At 35.8% G+C, this 22,197-nt stretch overlaps 11 protein-coding genes and 1 long non-coding RNA gene across 13 annotated transcripts; 1 reads left to right on the top strand and 11 right to left on the bottom strand.

Moving 5' to 3' along the window:
• Positions 1-129: 129 nt before the first annotated feature.
• AT4G35725 (uncharacterized protein) lies at positions 130-785 on the top strand. The gene is made up of 2 exons (NM_119738.4): positions 130-256; positions 343-785. The coding sequence occupies exons 1-2, from the start codon at positions 205-207 to the stop codon at positions 660-662; spliced, it is 372 nt and encodes a 123-aa protein (NP_567987.1). The 5' UTR covers positions 130-204; the 3' UTR covers positions 663-785.
• Positions 786-1,465: 680 nt separating this feature from the next.
• On the bottom strand, positions 1,466-2,960 carry AT4G35720 (DUF241 domain protein, putative (DUF241)). Its single transcript, NM_119737.3, has one exon. The coding sequence runs from the start codon at positions 2,716-2,718 to the stop codon at positions 1,741-1,743; it is 978 nt and encodes a 325-aa protein (NP_195297.1). The 5' UTR covers positions 2,719-2,960; the 3' UTR covers positions 1,466-1,740.
• A 1,577-nt stretch (positions 2,961-4,537) lies between these two features.
• AT4G35710 (DUF241 domain protein, putative (DUF241)) lies at positions 4,538-5,389 on the bottom strand (the record flags this gene model as incomplete). The annotated part of the gene is made up of 1 exon (NM_119736.1): positions 4,538-5,389. The coding sequence occupies one exon, from the start codon at positions 5,387-5,389 to the stop codon at positions 4,538-4,540; it is 852 nt and encodes a 283-aa protein (NP_195296.1).
• Positions 5,390-6,355: 966 nt separating this feature from the next.
• Positions 6,356-7,371, bottom strand: DAZ3 (zinc finger (C2H2 type) family protein). Its single transcript, NM_119735.3, has one exon. The coding sequence runs from the start codon at positions 7,337-7,339 to the stop codon at positions 6,512-6,514; it is 828 nt and encodes a 275-aa protein (NP_195295.1). The 5' UTR covers positions 7,340-7,371; the 3' UTR covers positions 6,356-6,511.
• Positions 7,372-7,726: 355 nt separating this feature from the next.
• AT4G35690 (hypothetical protein (DUF241)) lies at positions 7,727-8,890 on the bottom strand. Its single transcript, NM_119734.3, has one exon. It carries the CDS (start codon positions 8,802-8,804, stop codon positions 7,950-7,952), a length of 855 nt encoding a protein of 284 aa, NP_195294.1. The 5' UTR covers positions 8,805-8,890; the 3' UTR covers positions 7,727-7,949.
• Positions 8,891-10,681: 1,791 nt separating this feature from the next.
• On the bottom strand, positions 10,682-11,687 carry AT4G35685 (DNA-directed RNA polymerase III subunit). Its single transcript, NM_119733.3, has 2 exons — positions 11,312-11,687; positions 10,682-11,238 (listed from the first exon to the last, which is right to left on the bottom strand). The coding sequence occupies exons 1-2, from the start codon at positions 11,548-11,550 to the stop codon at positions 10,941-10,943; spliced, it is 537 nt and encodes a 178-aa protein (NP_195293.2). The 5' UTR covers positions 11,551-11,687; the 3' UTR covers positions 10,682-10,940.
• A 105-nt stretch (positions 11,688-11,792) lies between these two features.
• AT4G35680 (selection/upkeep of intraepithelial T-cells protein) lies at positions 11,793-12,798 on the bottom strand. Its single transcript, NM_001342366.1, has one exon. It carries the CDS (start codon positions 12,750-12,752, stop codon positions 11,811-11,813), a length of 942 nt encoding a protein of 313 aa, NP_001320145.1. The 5' UTR covers positions 12,753-12,798; the 3' UTR covers positions 11,793-11,810.
• Positions 12,799-13,322: 524 nt separating this feature from the next.
• On the bottom strand, positions 13,323-16,091 carry AT4G35670 (Pectin lyase-like superfamily protein). Of its 2 annotated transcripts, NM_119732.3 has the most exons (10): positions 15,692-16,091; positions 15,487-15,606; positions 15,221-15,358; positions 14,943-15,086; positions 14,816-14,845; positions 14,504-14,711; positions 14,229-14,310; positions 14,044-14,152; positions 13,840-13,950; positions 13,323-13,728 (listed from the first exon to the last, which is right to left on the bottom strand). In NM_119732.3, the coding sequence occupies exons 1-10, from the start codon at positions 15,692-15,694 to the stop codon at positions 13,489-13,491; spliced, it is 1,185 nt and encodes a 394-aa protein (NP_195292.2). In that variant the 5' UTR covers positions 15,695-16,091; the 3' UTR covers positions 13,323-13,488. The 2 variants fall into 2 exon arrangements, with proteins under 2 accessions (NP_195292.2, NP_001328602.1); NM_001342365.1 differs by lacking the exon at positions 15,692-16,091 and having other exon boundaries at positions 15,487-15,643.
• Positions 16,092-16,169: 78 nt separating this feature from the next.
• AT4G09235 lies at positions 16,170-16,663 on the bottom strand. Its single transcript, NR_142264.1, has one exon. It is a non-coding gene; the product is annotated as an other RNA (long non-coding RNA).
• Positions 16,664-16,985: 322 nt separating this feature from the next.
• On the bottom strand, positions 16,986-18,181 carry AT4G35660 (selection/upkeep of intraepithelial T-cells protein, putative (DUF241)). The gene has a single exon (NM_119731.2). The coding sequence runs from the start codon at positions 17,896-17,898 to the stop codon at positions 17,032-17,034; it is 867 nt and encodes a 288-aa protein (NP_195291.1). The 5' UTR covers positions 17,899-18,181; the 3' UTR covers positions 16,986-17,031.
• A 1,348-nt stretch (positions 18,182-19,529) lies between these two features.
• Positions 19,530-20,196, bottom strand: AT4G35655 (RPM1-interacting protein 4 (RIN4) family protein). Its single transcript, NM_001342364.1, has one exon. It carries the CDS (start codon positions 19,933-19,935, stop codon positions 19,729-19,731), a length of 207 nt encoding a protein of 68 aa, NP_001320144.1. The 5' UTR covers positions 19,936-20,196; the 3' UTR covers positions 19,530-19,728.
• Positions 20,197-20,481: 285 nt separating this feature from the next.
• On the bottom strand, positions 20,482-22,193 carry IDH-III (isocitrate dehydrogenase III). Its single transcript, NM_119730.3, has 4 exons — positions 21,594-22,193; positions 21,268-21,507; positions 21,066-21,144; positions 20,482-20,991 (listed from the first exon to the last, which is right to left on the bottom strand). The coding sequence occupies exons 1-4, from the start codon at positions 22,104-22,106 to the stop codon at positions 20,717-20,719; spliced, it is 1,107 nt and encodes a 368-aa protein (NP_195290.1). The 5' UTR covers positions 22,107-22,193; the 3' UTR covers positions 20,482-20,716.
• Between the last annotated feature and the right edge of the window lie 4 nt (positions 22,194-22,197).

Here is a 22,197-nt window from a genome sequence, read left to right as displayed (position 1 = left end):
TGATCTTATCTTATCTCATTATCGATATCATTTTAATTTTCACCACAAAGCAACAATTTGATATTAATCTTCCTAAATTAGTACACTTTCTCTGTCCTATAAAAAACGTTATACAACATTGTCTATATCACATCGTTTTCTTCACCAACTCTTTCTAGTAAGTCTAAAAAAGTTATCAAGAAGAAACATAATCTTTCTACGACGATGGGAAAATTTTCATCCAAGTCTGCTTTCATCATCCTTTTAGCTTTTACTGGTAAAATTAATGTTTTTGTAGTATAATGATATGGTTATAAAGAATTGTATTGTGTTACTAATGTTTACTACATTTATATCTTGTAGTGATGGTATCCGTGACAGTTCAGATTGCTGAGGCGAAACGTCTCTTATCTGAAAAAACTTCTCTGAATCTTAAAGCTTCAATATTGGTTAAACAAAATGGAGTTGGTTTTTGTACGCCAGAATGCAAAGAGTTATGTTTTGCTACAAGTTGTTATTGCGTTTGTCCTAATCTTCAATCTCTAACCACTAGTGAAGCATCTGTGCATCATGAAGCTCCACTATCGATTAAGCAAAATGAGCTTAGTTTTTGTACGCCAAAATGCAAAGAATTATGTTTTGGTACAGGCTGTTATTGCGTTTGTCCTAACGCCTCCAACTAAATTGTAAAAGTACTAGTGTTTAATATGGTTTCCTACTTAAGTGAGAATTGTGTGAATCAAACTAAGACAAATAAATTCTTTCGAAGTACTGCCACCGTATGTGGCGCTCACTCTCAATCCCATTTTTAGCCACTGAATTCTATTTTTAATGGTTCATTATTTCAAAAGAAAGTGAAAGATTTATCGACTAATTTTCTAAGGAAAATAAGAAAATAAAATGTTAAGTTGGGTCATTTAACAAAAGTTCCTGTCATTATCAATTCTAAGAAAGGTTTGTCAAAAGTCTACCAGCAAAATTCATGACATTCTCGATATCAATGGATGATTTTGTTTGTTTATGTAATTTTTGGATGACATTTTAATATGATTACTTTTGCCTCTTTAATTTTAGCCCATTTCTTTTTGGTTTTTCATTTTGAGAAAATTGTGACATTTGATTAATTATTTACTTCAACGCTATGCTATATAGCTAAATTGCTTTTCTTACGAAAAAATAATACTATTCAGTAATTTATCCTATTCTAAACATTAAAGTTAGTGCTTTTGCATTTCGTCTTTCTCTCCTTAAATTTATCGTTCTACGTGGTAAAATAATAGATATTTAGGTCATCTCCATCCCACATCATTAGAGAGGGTCTTCCCACGAATAAAATTAATATATATAAAAGTATATAACATTATAATGTTTGTGTGTCCTTAAATTTTAGACACTGTGTCTTAAGTGTCTTTGTGGAAACATTTTTGAAAAAGATGTCTTAAAATTAAAGACCTTTCATATTTAACTATTAATATTTTGTTGTTTAAATTTTTTAAAATATTGTTAAAAGACACCTCTTTTATTTGTGCAATAAAGATGCTTACGTACATAAAACTTTACAAGAGTTTTTCACACCTGAACGGGTTACACACTTACAACAAACACACATCCTCTAAAACATGGACGCATGTTTAAACTCTCTCTCACAACATACAAGAACAAACAAACAAAAACCAAACCAAGATTTTAAAACCAATCGACTGGTCAAGTAGCAACTAACTTATTTCCAATCCAGACCAAGAAATTCGAATCTGATCCATTTTAAGTGGAGAGGATGTTAAGAAGAGAGACTCTAGCTTGTATCATTACCTTGAACAATCCTTCAAGTCCCTCTTCAAGCTCTTCCATGGCTGCCTCTACACCTTCGGATCTAACCAATGCACATTGAACCCTCTCAGATACTTCTTCACTAATCTTTTTCTCTTCTTCTTGATCTTCCCTTGTCATCATCACAACGAGCTTCCCAAGCTCAGATTCCATAGCTTCAAGCACGAGACAAGAAAATCCCGTCTCGTAATCTCTTTTCTCCTGGTGATGATGTTCTATTCCTTTCTTCACAAGCTTCATAACAATCCCCCAACCTTTGTGGTGATGATGATTCTTAGTCTTTAACCCTTTAGGCGACGACAAGAACGAGAAGACCGAGCGTAAGACGAAACAAGTCATTACACTCGTCTCTTGCATCACTCTAACTAAAGCACTCATCTCTTGATCATCGCCATCACACCAAACACTCTCCAAAGACGCATCTGTCTCTTTCGACATTACCATATACTTCTTGATCTCCTGCTTGATCTCTTTCCTAGACGCCACATAAGCATCCACGTCACTCTCGAGGCTAAACTCACCTCCTTTCTTGCTCCTTCTCAAAGCAGACTGAAGCTCGACAACAATCTTCTTGATCCTCGAAGCTGCGTCCTTAGCTCCTCCACAAACCTCTAAGTATTTCAGTGATACTTCAAGAAGCTCTTCCATCAAACCATCACCATTAAGAAGGGCTTGTTGAGTTTCAGAAGAAGACTTGAAGAGATCTTCACTTAAACATCTGTAAAGCTCGGTGAGACCAGAGAGACTGTCACGGACTATTGTCCTCGAGTCTAACGAAGAAGACCCCAAAGCTCTAACCTTGGAGACCACTTCTTGAATCCTCCTAACACTCGGATGAGACCGAACCGGTAAGCTAACACATCTAGCTTTGTACGCTTTGTGGAGTCTCGGAGACAGTGAGGCCATATACATCTCAAGAAATGATGACGAAAATTAGCTATTCGAGTTATGCTTTGTTCTGTCCTTTAACTCTAGGGTTTATATAAATACACAAGAAATGACATAAATGTCAATGAGTAGGGCCTAGCTTAGCTAAGACGTGAAGACCATGTGAAGTGAGTGTGGGTACTTCACTAAGGAAGAAAACAGAACACGTAAGGCTCAATAAATGCTATGTCGATTGATTATTGAGTTAAAATCGTTGTCGAAGTTCGATGTTTCGGTTTCGGTTACTATAACCGAAACCTTTTTCACACCTCTTTTCATGCACCAAAGCCACCGTCCATTTACATTTCTTTAATATTTAATTGATTTTAGTCTCGTTGGATTTTGTTTCTTTTGAAGGTTACAAATACAATGCTTTATTTTTTTGGTGGGTACCTCGATTGAATTGAATTTCAAGATCTTTGGAAGATTTTTTGTTACATTGTTTATGTAAAAAAATATGAGATATGTAATGTATGCACGGATGATGTGGTCCCACGCAAGAGACGATCGATCGATGCCTCCCTTGAATAACACCGTCACACGTCAGCAATTATGTTACCATGAATTTAGGAGTGTCCATATCAGATTTTCCATTTATCAGGTTTAGATTACCTTTTGGTTCGAGTTTGGGATCTTTTCGCTTTAAGGATTATCGTTGAAAATAAAGTGTCAATCGAGACCAAAAGTAAAGGCACTTTTGATACAATCGTTGACGAGAGAAAATGAGTGACTTTTTACCAGTTTCAAAATGTTAACTTGTGGAAGTGACTAATTCAAATTTTAGTAACTATTCATTTACTGATTTAAAATCTACAACTTATTTTGATGGAAATATTAAATATACCTTCGGTCAAAATATTCGAAAGTGTAGCCGTTGTAAAGGATTTTCGTAAAATCTCGGTTTAGATATTAATAGTGCAATTGGATGAGGGGTTGGGTTAAAACGGTTTCAGATGTTGGTTAATTACATGATCTTGGGTACATGTATATTTGGTATTGAACCATATAACTGGGTTCATGTCTATTGCAAACTCGGCCCAACGTAATATGAAAAAAAAAGATACATCAAAAACAATGGAGATACCATTAATGGAGATGCCATTATTAACAAGCAAACAAATTTCATACAACTGTGATCGACATGTGTGAATAAAATGAGCGTCTTAATTAAACCAATTAAAAAAAAATCTATTTCGCTAGATTTTCTAGATCTTTTTTAAAAAATCCATCTTATATTTAAAGTGAAATTTCTTTACAAATGGATTTTTTTTTTTTTTTTTTTTTTTTTTTTTTTTTGTGAACTATGGAAAAGAAAATCTACATTTTAACAAATATTTACAGTTTTAATAAATATGGTTAGCTACTATATCAGCATCTTTGACGTTCATGATTTGATATTCGAATACTATAGCATGCATAAAATTCAGCAACGATACTTGTATACACGTTCTTTTTCTTTTTCCTGTCTAGAAATTGTATACACGTTAGGTCAGTGAGTTTACACTGAGAAGTCAACTCTCCGATCTCCTTTTACATAATAAATCAAGATATGTATAAGTTTCAAGTCATCCATTCGAGTTTATGAAACTTTCTGACTAATTTTGTCATTTTAAATTATGAGTCGTAGATGGTTTCATAAGATTTATGGGTATATAACTGCAATGTTGATTCTATTTCACACAGTTTGTAATTAGTGTACAAAATATTTTATATGCTTTTCTATTATTCTATATAATGCAACCCTCCGGCAAATTCTCTAAAACCGAATGCTCACGAAGGTTACATTGCATATATTAACTTCTTCCTAATGGGAGATTATGTTGAGAATCGAGGCTCGTGTTCTTATCAACCTTCGAAACAACCCTTCTAGATTTCTCTCGAACCCACCAATGCACATCTCAACCTCTTCAAGCTCATTTTGAAGATCATCATGAGATAAAAAATCTCCGAAAATCGCGGAATCTAATGTCTCCAACACGTTCTTGGCTGGCGCATGGTTATCCTTCTTCATCTTTAGTACCGACGCCAACTTGCTCTTTATGTTACTTTTTCGTCTGGACAATAATTCCAAGAACGACTTCAATACGACGACACTTACCGATACCACTCGTCTCACCCTATCTATAACCGCCACAAGTTGTTCATCTTCATGATCATTATCACATGAACGAGTCCCTCCATCGACTTTCTTCAAGGATCCTAGAAGCTTCTTGGCTTCTTTTCTCATGTTCTTCCTAAATCCGACATAGTCGGAGACAGCGACATCGATTTTATCTCCTCCTCCTCCACCAGATACTTTCTTTCTTCTAACATATGACTGAACGCCACGAACATGCTCGTGAGTCTCCACCATTAGATCCCTTGAGACGCTGCAGATATCCATCAGCCTCAACGAACCATCAAGCATTTCCTCCATGAATTCCGACCCACCAGAGGACATAACCCGTTGCTTTGAACCCATTTTCAGAAACTCCTCCAGAAAAATGTAGAGCTCCTCCAAACCAGCCAAGCCCATCAAGATCGACTCGGATGAACCCGTCGTGGTGTTAATTGTTTTAATCTTATTAAGAGATTCTTCGAGCCCACTTGTGCTTGGTTGTGATCTAGAAGGTAAACTTATAGATCTTAACTGTTTCTTAATGATCATATTCGCCATCTTTTGTGTTTTGATATAAGGTGTTTTAAGGGTTTTTGTGTTCTTTCTTCTTTGATCGATCTGTTTTATTCAACTTGCCCTACACATGCCTATATATATAGCAATGGTTTTTGAAACGTCATCAACCAACAAAACCTCAGCAATAATTGATGTTTTAAATTTCATTGGTCCGATTATTACTGACAAATCTGTGGCTCTCTGACCTGTCAGATTATTATATTGGTCAAATTGAGAAAGCTTGATGAGTCATAGTCTCTGTTGCCTACAGATTCGCCACATTATCAATTGACCTTTCGCGTTCTTGAAGTCGTTTTGGTAGGTTATGAGATCCGGATCTTTCTCCGACCATATTAGGTAGTTTGCTACTTACGGTTCCTCAGGAATAAAAAGATATATTCCATATAACAAAAACTACATCATTGCCTTCTGCATAACGTCTCGCACTATGACATGTGCAAGAGGGGCACTGATTTTGATTAGATTTGCTTGTCAGTTGTCACTGGTGGTTTGATTTGATAATCGTGGAGTAGACTTTTAACAATTTTACATATTCTGATTGGTCAAATGACATTTCCATTTAATTACCAATCATTAACGCTAATATTTGTAATACTTCGTTTTTCTTATGGCATATAAACTAAATTTGGGCATATTCTGTTTTATTCAGACTCAACGTTTTGCAAATTTATTGAATGTGCTATTTTCTTGTCTCCTTTTTTCACTGTTGCGATAATGCAGTGTAATTAACAAAAAATGTTTTTGGGGTTTTGTTTTTTCATTTACATTTTGTATATTTTCGACATAAGTGAAATATATTTAAATAATTTAAAAAATAGGATTAAAAATTATTTTTTTATGCAAATGGGATATGGATTATATAAATTCGCTTTTCACATTTTCCCACTCAAGGTATAAGTTTACATAGTGTTTCAACATATCAATAGTAGAGAATATATTATTTCATTCGCGCATTTATTGTTGCAATTTGGAAAAAAGTTATCTTTTCAAATAACATAGATTAAGAAGTAACAATATCATAGTTAGTATATTCATTTCACAGCGACAAACCGAAGAAAAAATGTAACTAAGGAAAATGATTTGCATGTAACAAGAAAATAACTATCACTCGACTTTATCATCGTTCTCTTCATCACCGTCTGGTGGGGGGGACCTATTCAGATCAAATTTTCGCTTAGATCCAACTCCAATTACCTTGTCTTCCTCCTCGACTGGATCGGCATTTAAGTCAATCCTCGCCCTTCCGATACTTGAAACAAGCCCTTCACCATCGGAAGAAGCCGTAGCGAGTCCACCAGCGGAAGAAGCAGTAGGGACTTCACCAACGGAAATAGCAGTGGCTACTGCACCACCGGTTGAAGCAGTAGCAACTCCACCAAATCCTTCCTCAGCAGCATTGAATGTTGGCGGAGGAAGAAAACCTAGATACCCTCGATCCTTATGCTGCCTTAGATGTCCAAAAACAGCCTTCCAAGAAGCAAAGCCCTTCCCACAAACATTACACATAGGAGGGCCTTGCGGCAGATGTGTCAACTGAGTAGAACCTTTCTTACGGGGTTTCTTGACTACCTCTCCTTCAGTAGTGGTCACCCCAATAGGGGTACAACCAGATGCTTCGGCCAGCGCTTCCAATAATACACGGGGTTTCCCAACTTTTATGATTTCTGGAGTTCCACTAACGTCACCGGTACCACTAGCACTTTGTTCTGTATTCCCTGTGGCTTCCTTGGCGGCTGCCACGATCAACTTCGCCGCGGAAACGGCTTCGTTACGGATGCTTTCATCCACATTGAGACTCTCACTAAGTCTTAGTGCAGGAAGGCCAAGAACAATTTCACGTATGTCTCCTTCTTCATCGCTCCAAAGATAATCACTCTCGTCAAAATTCTCATTCTCTTCCTCAGCAATTTTAGACTTCTCGGGATTACTCATAATTTCTTCTTTGCAGAGATTTAGAATACCACGTCTTCAATTTCAATCGAAGTGGTCTTTATATAGTTTCTATGACCACACGGCGGTTTATGACCGTTATTTTTTTATGTGTGTCTAACGTGTTCGCTCAGATCTCTCTCGCGCCTTTTCTTTAAAAGGTTGCGTCCGTAGGATCCAATCAAAATCTCGTTTTGACGAAATTGCCCCTGCCAGAACTTACGCTTATAACTTGGTTTCTTCAGTTGGTATGAACCGGAAAATAACTAAACCGGTACACATGTGACCCATGGTCCGAATTCCCACCTCTTCTTATGAATATCATGATTTTTTTGGATTAAGAGTCTAGTTCTTTTGTTTTTCTTTCTGTAAGATTTTAATTGTAAATTTATAAATATGCTATATGTATTTTAAACTTTCATTTGTTCATGTATTAAAGTCTGCCTTGTGTATATATCAATGCATTATTGTGTATATTTTTACAAATTAATCTCTACAAAATTATGTTTAATTAGTGTACAATATCTTATCCATGCGTCTATGATGTATCCCTCCGGCAGATTCTCTAAAGTCGAATGCCTTTGAAGGTTACATTACATGAATACTTTAAAACCTAATGAGATATTATGTTGAGAAGCGAGGCTCGTGTTCTTATCAACCTTCGAAATAGTCCTTCTAGTTTCTTCTCGAATCCATCAATGCTCATCTCAACTTCCTCAAGCTTCTTTTGTAGATCATTACGAGAACAGAATATCTCGAGATCCAAATTCTCCAACTCGTTCTTGGTCTCCTCAACATGGTGAACCTTCTTTTTCTTTAGTACCGAAGCCAGCTTGCTCTTAATGTTACTTTGTCGTCGTCCGGATAAGAATTCCAAAAACGACCTCAACACCGCGACGCTAACGGAAACTACTTGTCTCATGGCGTCTACAACCACCACAAGATGTTCTTCTTGCTCACCATTATTTACTGATGATGATGAACTTAAACCTCCATCAATGTTCTTCAAAGATCCAAGAAGCCTCTTAGCTTCTTTTCTCATGTTCTTTCTAAATCCGACATACCCCGCGACGGCGACATCGAGTTGGTCTTCTCCTCCGACTACTTTCTTTCTCCTGACACATGATTGAACACCACGAACATGCTCTTGAGTCTCCACCATGAGATCCCTCGAGACACTGCATATATCCATTAGCCTCAACGAACCGTCAAGCATCTCCTCCATAAACTCGGATCCATCAGATGATGACATAACCCGTTGCGTTGAGCCCATTTTCAGAAAATCTTCCGTACAATTGTAGAGCTCCTCCAAACCCTCCAAGCCCATCAAGACTGATTCGGACGAACCCGTCATGGTGTTAATCGTTTTGACCTTGTTAAGAGATTCCTCGATACCGGTCGTGCTTGGATGCGAGCTTGAAGGTAAGCTTATAGATCTTAGTTGATTCTTGACGAGCATATTCGACATTTTTTTTTATATAATATGCTTTTGTTTTGATTTTGTTCTAGAAATGTGTTTTGAGCTTTGTATTTTGCTTTCTTGATCGATCTGTTTTACTCAACTTGCCCTACACATGTATATATATAGCATAGGGTTTTGCGTATCAACCAACAAAACTTCAACAATAATTGATTTTTTAAATTTGATTGGTCCGATTATTACTGACAAATCTGACTCTCTTAGCTGTCGGGCTATTATATTGGTCAAATTATTTGGCCACAGAGATGAGCCTGATGAGTCATCGTTTGTGTTGCCTCCTGTTTTGCCACATTATCAATTGACCTTTCGAGTTTCTCAAATTTAAAATGATCGACGGTGTTAAAATGGTCTCGGTAGGTAACGAGATCCAGATCTTCCTCAACTGTATATTATATAGTCCCTTCTATTATCCAATCATCATTTTTAGGTTGCTTATAACGAAAATATTTTTTAAACTGCCGGCTACATGGTTTTTCTCACGTTCCAAATCTTATCAAAAAAAGAAAAATATTCCTTGTTATGACACGTATAAAGAAGTGCACGAGTTTTGAGATGATTTGCTTGCGAGATATCACTGACTTTGTGTATCTGATTGACAGATTCTCATTATCCTGGAATGGTTTATTTAACTTGTTTACTTATTATTAGCAATCATAAGAAGCTCGTAGAAACCAAACTAAATCCTTTAAATGAGTCCGACGGCTAACAGCTAATACCTGGAGGCTCCAATTCTTGACTGGAGTGGACACCAAAGGCCTCTGCCCGGCCAATCCTTACTCGACAGTTCCGTCCTTTCTTAGGTGGCATTTTCAACAGGCATGAATACAGCATCGATAGGATAACTTCTGTCTTCAAAGTTATTTGACATTCTCGTGGCAGGAACAGAACAACAGGAAAAGAAAGACCCGGGGCCGACCTACCCAGAAACGGAACCAAAAAATTGAACACAATACAGATTTCTTAAATTCTTTGAAAATTTATCAAATATATATTGGTAACTAAATCAATATTAATTCGATTTCTTGTTTTTTTTTTCCATTTACTGAAACCAAAATTGATTGAAGAAATTATAACAATTCATTTAAAACCAGATCATATGAATAACACTTTGCAACGTGTTGTGGGGCAAGTTAACACAGGGAGACAAATTAAATTTTACAACATATACAATTCTACCATATATATGCAGATATTGAACCTTTTTATATGCTAAATGATAGGGATACAAACCACAATAAAACTTGTGAATTTTTTTTTTCTTTTCAAAACATCTAATCTCTCAGGTATTTGTACTTAAATTTTTTATTAAAAAAAAAAAGTATTTGTACTTTCGTATTAGAAATCTTCGAAAAGATTTTAATTTGATAACTCATGAATGAAAAACCCTGATTTTAACAGAAACGAATTCGTCATAATTAAAAGATACTCTTTTGCGAGACGTAATGTTTAAATTTCCAATAATTGGTTACTACGAGACTAAAGTACTAATTTGTTACAATGCATTATAAAAAGGCTATGAATAGTTTCTAGATTCATATCAACAAAGTATCCATATAATTAGCCTCATCGTATTTTGTCACAGTTCCTTACCCAAAGTACACGTGTAAAAGCTTAATATGTTTGTTGGAAATCATCTTTTATGTCTTGACACCAATTATATGTTCCATCACATTATGTTACTGTTCTTATTAATATATTAAGATCTATAACAAACATTCTTTTTTAGCAGTAGCTATTGGCTCCACGTAATTGTCAATGATCTTTACTTATTGATGGTAACTACCACGTCAATGATATCTTGCTAAAATTAGAAGAATCTTACACCAATTATGAGTCGAATAAGATCTATCTAGAAGAAAAGGAGTGTTCAAGTAAAGTTATGTTATCAGAAAATGTTTTTCTACAAACAATAAGATTTGTCCACGAAACCTTCACCAACTACAATTTCTAAAAATTGGTACAACTAAAAAGATCATCATTCATATGCAACCATCTGCACCCATAATAGTGCTACTAACTTTTATGGTGTAAAATTTCAAGATGGTATATGCTTATTGAGAAATTACACCAAATAGTCTTCTCTTGACTGGAAAACTTGATTCTTTTGGGAAAAGGAGAAGCAGCTTAATACACCTCTTCAAATCCACCATCCTCCTCATGATTATAATCGTCTTCATCATCATCAAAGTCTTGATTCTGATCATAATCTCCGTTATCTGATTCTTCTCCTTCTGATTCCACAACTTGTTCATCATCTTCTCCGTCTTCTTTCTCTTCATTGCCTTGAGTCTTAAACTTAGACTCAAGCTTCTCAAACACATCCAATTTCTGCAAATCAGCTTCTTGACTCCATTTAGCTCTCTTCACAGGCCGTTGTTCTCTTCGAGTATCTCCAACAAGTTCTTTAGAGAAGTTATCAGGTCTAAGAAGAAGAAAATCAAAGAAAGATCCATACTTATTAGACTTCATCTTCGGCTTCAAACGAATCTGAATACCTCTCAATATCTAAACTCGCTTTCTCTTTCTTAGAAACACCACCATCGCATAAGTGATAAGGAGAATTCATCCAAAACTTATTGAAAGTAAAGTAGCTTTGAACTACAACTAATTGCGAGTCTGTTGAGATTGATTTTGGATCAGGTAACGTAATTTCAGGGAAAATCACAAAAGGCTCAGGCTTGCCATAATCGCCGCCATATCCTTTTGGTTTTCCTCGGCCTCCTTTCCAAGACATGGACCCAAATTCACGGCTTGAGTGGTGCTGCGATATCTCACAAACAAGATCTAAGTTAGATATGAGCCAAACCAAAACCCAACAACTCTATCTTCTCCTAGGGTTATCGCCTCTTCTCAACCTTTCCATTGGGACGTGTTCGGTCAACAGAAACCTCCCATCTTCGGAGTAATCTGATTGGGTCACGAGTGGGCCTTATGGGCTTGTTATGGGGCTTAGTGTTTAAATAAAAAAAAGATTTACATCTGTTGACAAAAATCTCAGTAGTAACAGTTACTGAGGATGTTAAGGAACAAAACTCTGTTTTTAACTAGACACTTGGAAACAGAGTCCAGTTCTGCCTCCAGATCACGAAAACCATCTTCAACTACATCTCTCCTCATCTTCTCGTTCTCCATTGTTTCTACTTCGAATAAAGTTTTTCTCGAATCCAAAATAGAACCCAGAAAGACATCATCAAGACTCTTCATTTCCTTTATCAGAATCAGAGATTTATCTGATAATGATGGCGATACGAAAGGAATCGACAAAAGCCCTATGGTAGTCTTGAATATTGCGGGCGATGGTGGTGGTGGTATTGTTGATAGGAACAACAAAAGATGTCTGAACATCGAGACAGTGATTTGGATTGTCTCTCTCAGAACACTCGTGGATGCTATCGCTGAATCTTGATCTGTGTTGGTGGAAATATCTCTGGTTTCCATTTTCTTGAGTGCATTAATCTGTTTAGAGATTTCTTTCTTTGCCTTCTTCCGCAAGTTAAAGTATGCTTTCGCCTCCTTCTCTAAGCTACCTTTCCTACGAAGAGCAGATTTGAGATTCGTCACGTGTTCTCTCATCGCTACAATCACCTCCCGTGTCCCCTCATACACGTCGAGCAACAGAACAGATCCATCTAAAGATTCGTCCAGAAGTTTCCCTTCCTGGTGATGAAGAAGAGTGTGTTTCACGTAAGGAGACTCAAGTAGCTCATGCACGCAACCGTAGAGCTCAGTGAGGTTCACGAGTCCAACGAGAACCGTCTCATACCCAAACGAAGCTGAAACCGAGATTGAGGAAGAAGATCTCCGCCAGATACTGAGCCGGCTCAAAGCTGTTCTGAGTTTAACAGAGAGTGGATGGATTCTTGAAGGAAGACTCGCAGATCGAACCGGTTGGTGTGTGGTTTGATTAGACAAGAAGACTGAATCGAGACCTTCCATTTTTTTCAGAACTCTTAATTGGATTGAGATGCTCTATTAGGGTTCTTGAGGGTTTCTATATATATTGCAAAGAAGCTCACAAACAGAGCGATCCTCGGGTTAAACAATGTGGGAACATGTGTGAAGAACATGGGTCACTTAATCTGATCTGTTTGTTTCTAACATGAATAAATTCATCAGTTATGGTCAGTGACTCTTGGAACTCATGTTCCTTCTTGTCTTCTTCTTATGCATCTATACAACTTTGTCTCGCAACTTAATTTTTAAATTCAGTTTCTTGTTCGTTTGTTTCGATACCAACTGTTTTTTGTGTGTGTCACGATAAATATAATTTTGGTTTAGAGAGATCTAAAAATGTGTCCTGCTTCAAAGAACCAAGGCTAGCTTGTCTTATGTTACAAAGGCTTTAATAAAATTAAAAGTAAGAGTTGCGTAAACAATTGGAGGAATCTTCAGGTTAGTTGCGATTAAATATTTCTCGTTTTTCTCTTCCTTAAAAGACAAAAAATGATATAACAAAACAGAAGTATTTAGTTTTGATTGCCAAGGCAGCAAATTCTGTGACTGTAAATCAACCGTTTGAAAGACATCAATTGATTTCTATTGTGTGATTTCATACAGACATTCTGTGATGAGTAATAACAATTAATAAAAAAAATTGACATTCAAATATCATTTCACGACAGTAGAAATTGAAAACGTGGGTAAACTTTTGACTATTGATGTACATTCTCAATCAAGAACTAGTGTTATTTTTAAAGCAGTCTCGCATCAAATCAGTGTCACTGGACTCTCCATCAACATATTGACAATTAACTTTAGGCTTTCCTCCATTTGCCATGGTAATATCAATTCCATCCATAACGACGTCTACACAATGTGTAGTTTCGCTACATTTAAGCGTTATAGCATTTTTATTTGACGATGTTCCGCGAAAATCGACAAATTTTACATTACTAATAGCTACTGCTGATTCCTGTTGAACATAAACACATGCAATCATATATTTTCACAATTTAATGATACTTTCAAAATTAGTATTAATATAAATATATTTGTATTTATAAATTATTAAAAAAGTATTTACCTCTGTAAGACGTCCTTTATCTATATAATGTTGGTCGATTATAATTGGATTTTTTGTGTTAACGAGTGTGATGTCCGTAAAACTTATGTTTCTTGCATATCCTTGTCCACCCTAAATTCAAAAGTAACAATACATGTAACACATTTTGAATGATTAATATTAGTGTAACTATAAGACGTAGTATAAAAGAAAGAAAGAAAATACCAGCCATGTCTTGATTCTAGCTCCATTCGTCGTCTGATTGAAAGTGCAATGTGTCACTTGAACATCACTCACTTTAGCTTCTGCTCCACCTGCTCCTAAACTCCCCACACTGTTTTCCGATAATAATTTTAATAAATTATGTCATATCTTTTTTATGTGCAAGTAAGCTTAAAATTATGAATTACCTTATCCCATGACCAGGTCCACAATTGATTCCAGTGATGTTAATATTAGAACTTCCACTATTGATTGCTATACAATCGTCACCTGAAAATTTAGTCATTGAAATTCAAATGATTTTTACTATGCTATATTTCATAGTCTAAAAAATATTATAAATTAACAAATACATAAAAGTTGGAGCTATAGTAAAACTTAGTAGTTGAATAATTTATAGTTCGTTTGGTGTAGTATTCATGTGTTGATAAAATGCATGAGCGATTTATAGATAAGTACGCACCAGTTTGAATTGTAGAGTCAAATATGTTGATATTAGTCGAGTCACTTATATCAATCCCATCTGTATTGGGACTTGTCTCAGGTGCAAAAAGATTTATATTTGATATTGCAACAGTATTACATGTTTTGATTGATATATGATTTTTTGGACTATCAATCGATGTTATCCCGTTTATCCTAAGGTTGTCACATTTGCTGATATGTAATGCCTACAAAAAGTGGTTTATTTAATAATAAATTAAAAGCAATCATAATCAGAATTCAGAAACAAAATTTCCAAAAAATGTATAGTAAAATTAATAGATATACTCACTGTAGGTCGTTGAGAAGCTTTCAGATTAAGCTGCAAAAAAAAAAAAAAAATCTCAGTGATTTTGATATTGCAATGAACAAAATTATATTTTAAAATTAATATAAATTATGATATATCAAATTGTCACCTCCCAAAAAGATGAACCACGACTATCAATGGTTCCCGAACCAACGATTATTAGGCCAGACACAGTTGAAAATTTGATCCACATTCGGGAGATGGGGTCCGACCATGCGAATTTGTCACTAGGTGCAACGATGGTGCCATCCAACTTCAAATGAGAAAATACAAATTTGATTGATTTTCTTAATTAAACATAAACTTATTCATCATATACATTTGTGGATTAGTCGTCTATATATATATGATGAATAAGATAGGTCTATATATATAACATAAACTTACCTGAACTTTTATCGAACTAGATTTACATGGGCCTTGAAACACAGTAGGTTGAAGTAAAAATGTTTTGCCGGAAGGTATAAGAAGTGTTTTTATGTCCCCGTCTCCGCCACATGCAGCAGTCCATGCTTGTAGAAAAGCCTTTTTAACATAATTATTTTTAAAAATATTAATAGCCAAAATAGTACTAATTGATTACAAGAAAAATGTATTTATCAAAAAGTCACATATTTTGGGTAGAGAGAAAATAAAGTCAAAACATATTTTACCTCTGAATCATCAGTTTGACCATCTCCTTTGGCATCAAAATTGAGTACGTTGTAATTTTTGCCGTATACAATACCAAAACAGAGAAAATTTATCAAGATCGAAATATCCAATATGGTTTTCTAAAACACATAAAAAAAAATGTTAGAATAAACACGTAACAAAAAAAAAAAAAAGATTAGAAAAGTGGATTGATTTGATGTGTACCATCGTGAAATGGCGATGATGAAAATCTATTGAATGTATAAGTACTAGGTACGGTAGTGTTGGTGTTTTGTATGTGTTTCTGTCCTGTATACACAATTATGTGCATCTACGTATATCTGAATCATACATATTGTTCTCTCTTACATAAATCTAAATTGTCTACCTTAACTATTATCTAAATTCTTATCTCATTTGAATAAATGATATACATCTCCCTCTTATTAAATGATATACACAGATGAAGTAAAAAAAATGTTGTATACAGTATTTCTAAAGTAATACATACATTTTATTTGTTACAAGATTATGGTATGTTTCACAAGATTACGCAGGAGAAAGAAAAAAAGAGAAGAATTTGGATACTCTACTTCTCACACTCTCCACAACTTTAGAATAAATTAGTGAAAAAAAGTTAGGAAGATGTTATAAAGAAAGAGGAGATAGAGAGACTACACTTAAGTCGCCGATTTTACAGATACAGAGAAAAAACAAATGTGGTGGTCAAAAGGCAAAAAAATGGTCGGAGTTCACGGAGGAGAAATCTCAAAATAGTCAATAGGTTGTGGTTAAGGCAATGTCAGGATTCGTGAGCAAGTTAGAATGCATGTGACATTCTTAAATTAGCTATTTTTGGTAGAATATGAGTTATAGAATACCTAAAATTTTGTGAGTCGGCCATTAAAATTAGACATTCTTTTGTATTGTAATAGATTAACATTTATCAAAACATTATTATTAAACAAATATATAAAGCATCATAATTTTATCGGGGATGAAACAAATAATTGTTTCTGCGTTGTTCTCTCGTGGATTATCATCGTACACAAACAATAACATGTCATGTAGACTAATTCCCCACGACAAGCACGTGACGTAAGCGACACGTAGCTAGAAGACAACAATAATCAAGTTTGGTAAGTTGTTCAGCATGTGATGTAAGCGATGATGATGAATGGATGGTGATGATGCCACCATATAGGCTTAGGAATATATACACATGCTCCATTTTTCATTTTTTTGGTTAGTTCGCTTTGATACGGTTTAATTCATCGCTCTATTTCACTTCATCTCTAAAATGCCCCCAAAAAATATTATCCCGCTAACGAAGAATGAGACAAATTTACAAAAACCACCAACTTGTTTTGTTTTGGGCAACTAATGGGCTTTCCACTTGTTTTCTAATAGACTTTGGGCTTAGCGAGACTGTTCCATTGTGTTCTCGGTAATTTACTAGAGAAGAAACTATGTGAGAGAGTATGCGATTAACTGTTTTTCTATAATAAATGTTATCTCTACAAAACCTGGTTTTTACAAAAACAAATTATACAAAATTATTTTTGTTATAGAGTAACAATGTTCAAGAGAGACGCTCTATGTTGAATAAGTCGTCTAGATAAGTAACTTAACTCATCCTTAATTGCCTCAAGGCTCACATTAACCATAGCTAATCTCCCGAGGATTGTTTGCGCATCAATCTCCTTCACCATCTTCCTACCGATGATTCTTCCAAAGAAAGAACGGATCATCGAGTTATCTACACATCCAATTTCACCATTTTTCTTCTCGTTGTTCTCACCGGAAGTAGAAAGAAACTGCAAGAGTGACTGTAAAATAGAGATCGTCGATGCGTTTGATTGCCTTAGAATATTGGAGACCATAGAAGAATGTTCATCAAGACCACCGGATTGTTTGATAACCCAAGCTTTTTTCTTTGTTTGTCTCCTTGCAAGGGATTTAACTTGTCTCGCTGCTTCGGTCTTGGATTTCTTGTGAAAGCTAATGTAACTTCGGATCTCGGACTGAACGGAAGAGAGATTTCCTCTGCGTCTACGTAAAGCGGATTGAAGTTCTTGAATATGCTCCATGAGTGTTCCTATCAAGTCTCTTGTGAAGTCAGAGACATCTAGTAACACGATGGATTCATCAAGAGCGTCTTCCACAAGTTTCCTGTTGCGACAAAGGCGAAGAGCTTGTTGGCCTTGAGGAGAACTTATGACTTGTTCATTGACAAAGTCATAGAGCTCAACGAGCTTGGCAAGTCCAAGTTGGATCCGAGAAGAAGCTGATGAAGAAGAGTTTAAAGCTTGAATCTTTTTCAGTTCTTCTTCAACTCTCTGTGCTTTAGGATGGATTAGTCTTGTAGGCAAACTAATAGACCTAGCAGGTACATGCGTAGTCGCTACAGAGGATGATGATGATTCAGCCATTTCCAAGCTCTGAAGCAAACAGAGAAGTCAAAAAGCCTTAAACTTGGAAATGGGTTTTGGTGGGTTATAAAGGTTCAGAGACTTCAAAGGTATATAATAGAGGAGAACTTAACAGATAAATCCAAAATAACCCTTTAATTAAAAAGGTTTTAATGTAAGAGCAAATTGGGCATGTGTTTAAAAAACCTTATAAAGAGGATATCTGCACAATTATCCCTTTTTGCTAAATTTAATAATCTCTTTGTGGTTATAAATGGAGCAACGTCAAGCTTTATTTTGATTATCTTTGTCTCCTAACTTGTCCCTCTTTGCCTCATTCATCATCGCTGGCAAACTCAAAGATCTGTTTCATCAGGAAAAAAAAAAACACAACAACTCAGAGAACGTTTTCCAAGGAGAGATTTAAACTTATAAAGAAATATTTGTGGAGAGAAAAAAGAGCTAAGGCCATTATTCCAAGAATCTAGGTTTTTAAAACAATACGAGTAGTAGGAGAATCTTGTTCAATAAGGTCGTGGTACGTTTCATTTCCTAGTCATGTGTGTAGTTATTTCCGTAGCTATCTATTATTTTAATGTGAGACAAGGAGACAGAAGTTTTAATTCACAAATCTATTGAGAATATGACAGAAGAGAGAAGAAATAGAGTAGAAAAAAAAAGGAATTTATTTAGCCAAATGATTTGAAGAGAGTCATCAAAAATGAATAGAGTATTAATATAATGTTGACCACTTGTCCTTTGTAAATCTTCTCTAATTGATCCCATGAACATTTTCTTCTCTTTTGGCTCTCAATGATTAGCAATCTAATTTCACTGAAACGTCACAATACTCTGCACTTGGCTACTTAGTGTTAAGAAAATATTCTTCCTTTAGTCTTTTTCCTCTTGTCATTTGAGAGAGTATTCAATGGGAGATTACAGTATCGCTTGCCTCTCTTCTTTTTCACAAAAGAAAAGAACAGAACAATCTTTGATCAGATACTGCTGTCTGATTTACTAGAAAACAAATCCATTTTCGGTTGAGATTTGGATATCTACACAAAGCAAATTTTGTTTTCTTAAGCAACCACAAGGTCAAGCACAGTATAAGCATTCATAAGATTCACATATTTTACTCCAATTTCTTTCTTGTAAGAAGAGTGTAGATGACAAGAAAGGTAAAGACACTAATGCTAGCTAGCCTAACATTGCTCAGCAATTATGTATTAGTCCATTAATTCAATATATTGACAATGTATACTGTTCTTTATGGCTTTTCTGTTAATATGACATTACCTATTAGAATCATGCCTTTTTGAAGCAGGACAATTTTTTCGATACTGTAAAACTCAAAATGTCCTTATCAAATTTGCATTGTTAGACAGCTCATTGCTTTATCTCTTTTCCTTTCTTAAGCGGAATGTAAAATCCATTCCGGTTCATCAGCATTTATTTGCCCTGGGAACACAGAAACCGGCAGATCTCATATAATATTTGGCTGAATCCTGATTCATCCACTTTGGAGCAGAAGAGGGGTTTCTTGTCAAACAAGTAACTATTCGTTTTTAAATTAACTAAGACCAAGAAGAAAGATTATGATTGTTTTTGGAGGTGGCATTGCAAAACGTGCATTGTTGTAAAATCTGAACTAGTAGGTTTTCAAAATCTAGTCTTAAGCTTCAAACGAAACATAACATTAAACATTAAACATCAAACAAGATATACAAGAAACTATCTACTTTCTCGTCTCTGCAACATCTTATAAAGAGAAATGCTAAGCAAATGAGAAAAGGTTCTAAGGTAAGAGTTTCTCAATGCCATTCTCAAACGTTTTAAGAAATTTACAGGAAATCAAGAAAAAGTAAAACAGAGCCATTTCTTGGTTGGTTTAACGCCGTCTTGTTTTCTCTGTGAAGGTGCCTTGCTAGAGCTCCGACCTGTTTTTTTATCCTCGCCGGCTTTACTAAATATAACGGTGAATCCCTCTGCCGTCGCCGGATCATTCACATCCCATTCTCCGAATTTTGGCAAAGGCCTTGCGTCACTATTCGATGCCATTTCAATCTTCAGGATCAACAAATCAGAGCAAAATTTCTCAAAAACAAATTATTTTCTTCCTTTTATTGTTGTTCTTCTTTTTCAATGACTTCTATTCTGAGATCGTTCTAATTGATCAAAAGATGATGGACTCAGGGTGTATTTTATAGTTGGAAGATTTCAATAAAGCAGAAACAGAGAAGTTTTGTTATGAAATGTTCCTACGGAATGTACTCGTATGAAACACGGAGACAAGATATTTCTCTTTACGCATTTCTTCTTAAACATTCTGAGGTTCAAAATCTTTGGTCTTTGCGCGTCATACCCTGTAAAACCCTAATTATAGCAAAATGCTTCTTATCCATGACTGCTCTGTTTTCTTATTTGGTGCTACTGTTATCTTTGGTTCTCTACATGCTTGTTTAGTAATCAGAGACCTTATATAATATCCTCCTGGTCAATGAGTTCAACAAATCTAAATTTGTATCACATTTTCTTCAAGTCATTTATTATGCCTTTTTTAACAAGTAATTTGATTAGTGTTTTTACCTAATTTTGATGCAAAAAGAGTTCAAAATCTTGCTTGATAAACAACATTGCTTCTGTCTGTCCTTATTGATTTTATTTTATAACATAGAGCTCATGCTCAAACGTGAGATCGGATATTAATCAAAAAGAGAACAAAAATGAATCAAGAAACAAAAAATAGCAACGCAAAACAGAGAAAACCAACACTTTTCTCTTAGTTGAAATGAAAAAGACGAAAGAAGAAGCAAGCAGAAGCAGAGAAGCTCACATGGTTTCACTCAAGAGCTGCTATGACAGCATCAACAACTTCCTGCGTGGTACAATCTCCTCCAAGATCTTTTGTTCTATATTTTCCTTCTTTAATCACTTGTTTCACTGCTGTTTCAAGCCGATCAGCAAAAGTAGGAAACCGGAGATGTCTTAGCATCATAGCCGACGAGAGAAGTAGAGCCACCGGATTCGCTTTCTTCTGTTCCACCATCTTATCATTCCCCACATTCCCTGCTGATGCACCTTGCTCGAATATCGCATGTTCTGCACCAACATTCCCTGTCCCCAACAAACCCAAGAAACGTCATTTTACGAAAGATTATAACTGTAACTATTATATTTATTTGACAAACCTCCTGGCATCACTCCAGTGCCACCGGCTATTCCAGCCGCCGTGTTTGCTATAAGGTTACCATACAAATTAGGTGTCACCTGAAACAAACCAACAAAAAATATCCATGAGAGACATCAAAACAACATCAATGATGGTTTCATCGTCTGTCACATTTCAAAATGACTCATTTTGATTTGTAACTAGGAAAAGAAGAGCATTACCATGACATCAAATTGCTCAGGCTTGGCGACAAGCTGCATACAGCAATTGTCTACGATTATTTCATTGTAAGTAATCCCCGAATAATGTTTAGCAACCTCTCTACAAGATTCAAGGAAGAGCCCATCCGCAAGCTTCATAATGTTAGCTTTATGAACAGCAGTCACTTTCTTCCTATTGTTTAGATACGCATACTCAAATGCATATCTCGCTATTCTCTCAGAACAAAACTTTGTTATCACCTACACAAACAATTCAACAACATCATGTATACAAAAGGGATCACAATTTGGACTAAAAACAATCCCTATAATTATATATGGTTTACCTTAAGGCTCTCGACAACACCAGGAACAACCTCATGCTCGAGACCTGAGTACTCTCCTTCAGTGTTCTCTCTTATCACAACGATATCAACATTTTCGTGTCGCGTCACTAATCCAGGGACATTGATGCAATTGACAAGAGAAGCGAAGATATCGAGTTCTTTCCTCAATTGCATATTCAAAGAACTGACACCCCCACCAACAGGAGTCGCTAATCCACCTTTGAGACAAACCTTGTTTCTCTTCACAGACTCGATCACTTCTTCAGGGACTTTTCTCATGTTTCCTAGAACCTCGTATCTCTCGAAATGCACTGGCGCGTGCATCGCTTCCATGACCTGTTCCACCGCACCGGTCACCAAAGGTCCGATTCCGTCGCCGGGAATTAGGGTTACGGTTCGTGGAGCTCCATCTCCGGGTCTAGGCATGTAGGTGATGGATCGGGACAGTGATGTGAATGGAGAAGGAGGATTCGCCAGAAGGCGATTAAATATCGAAACGGATCTTCTCGCCATTGCTAGATTTAGCTTCTTTTAGGGTTTCAGAGCAACGAAGGTCGATTTCGTTTTCGGCGATTTACATGCAGCGTTTATGCCTTTGTCAGTT

Source organism: Arabidopsis thaliana, chromosome 4 (assembly GCF_000001735.4).
Source record: "Arabidopsis thaliana chromosome 4, partial sequence".
NCBI classification, from domain to species: Eukaryota; Viridiplantae; Streptophyta; class Magnoliopsida; order Brassicales; family Brassicaceae; genus Arabidopsis; species Arabidopsis thaliana.
This window is presented reverse-complemented; position numbering and strand designations above follow the sequence as displayed.

What these genes read in the sequence shown, in the direction of transcription:
- AT4G35660 (NM_119731.2), bottom strand. Translation starts at nt 17,898, where the DNA reads ATGGCTGAATCATCATCATCCTCTGTAGCGACTACGCATGTACCTGCT.
- DAZ3 (NM_119735.3), bottom strand. Translation starts at nt 7,339, where the DNA reads ATGAGTAATCCCGAGAAGTCTAAAATTGCTGAGGAAGAGAATGAGAAT.
- AT4G35655 (NM_001342364.1), bottom strand. Translation starts at nt 19,935, where the DNA reads ATGGCATCGAATAGTGACGCAAGGCCTTTGCCAAAATTCGGAGAATGG.
- AT4G35685 (NM_119733.3), bottom strand. Translation starts at nt 11,550, where the DNA reads ATGTCTTGGAAAGGAGGCCGAGGAAAACCAAAAGGATATGGCGGCGAT. An exon ending in GCGAGTTTAGATATTGAGAG is followed by an intron (nt 11,239 to 11,311) that starts GTATTCAGATTC and finishes TCTTCTTCTTAG; the next exon opens with ACCTGATAACTTCTCTAAAG.
- AT4G35680 (NM_001342366.1), bottom strand. Translation starts at nt 12,752, where the DNA reads ATGGAAGGTCTCGATTCAGTCTTCTTGTCTAATCAAACCACACACCAA.
- AT4G35725 (NM_119738.4), top strand. Translation starts at nt 205, where the DNA reads ATGGGAAAATTTTCATCCAAGTCTGCTTTCATCATCCTTTTAGCTTTT. An exon ending in CATCCTTTTAGCTTTTACTG is followed by an intron (nt 257 to 342) that starts GTAAAATTAATG and finishes TATATCTTGTAG; the next exon opens with TGATGGTATCCGTGACAGTT.
- AT4G35670 (NM_119732.3), bottom strand. An exon ending in GTCAAACTGATGATTCAGAG is followed by an intron (nt 15,359 to 15,486) that starts GTAAAATATGTT and finishes TATGTTAAAAAG; the next exon opens with GCTTTTCTACAAGCATGGAC. An exon ending in GTGGTTCATCTTTTTGGGAG is followed by an intron (nt 14,846 to 14,942) that starts GTGACAATTTGA and finishes TTTTTTTTGCAG; the next exon opens with CTTAATCTGAAAGCTTCTCA.
- AT4G35720 (NM_119737.3), bottom strand. Translation starts at nt 2,718, where the DNA reads ATGTATATGGCCTCACTGTCTCCGAGACTCCACAAAGCGTACAAAGCT.
- IDH-III (NM_119730.3), bottom strand. Translation starts at nt 22,106, where the DNA reads ATGGCGAGAAGATCCGTTTCGATATTTAATCGCCTTCTGGCGAATCCT. An exon ending in GTGTTGTCGAGAGCCTTAAG is followed by an intron (nt 21,508 to 21,593) that starts GTAAACCATATA and finishes TTGTTTGTGTAG; the next exon opens with GTGATAACAAAGTTTTGTTC. An exon ending in CTGAGCAATTTGATGTCATG is followed by an intron (nt 21,145 to 21,267) that starts GTAATGCTCTTC and finishes GGTTTGTTTCAG; the next exon opens with GTGACACCTAATTTGTATGG.
- AT4G35690 (NM_119734.3), bottom strand. Translation starts at nt 8,804, where the DNA reads ATGTCGAATATGCTCGTCAAGAATCAACTAAGATCTATAAGCTTACCT.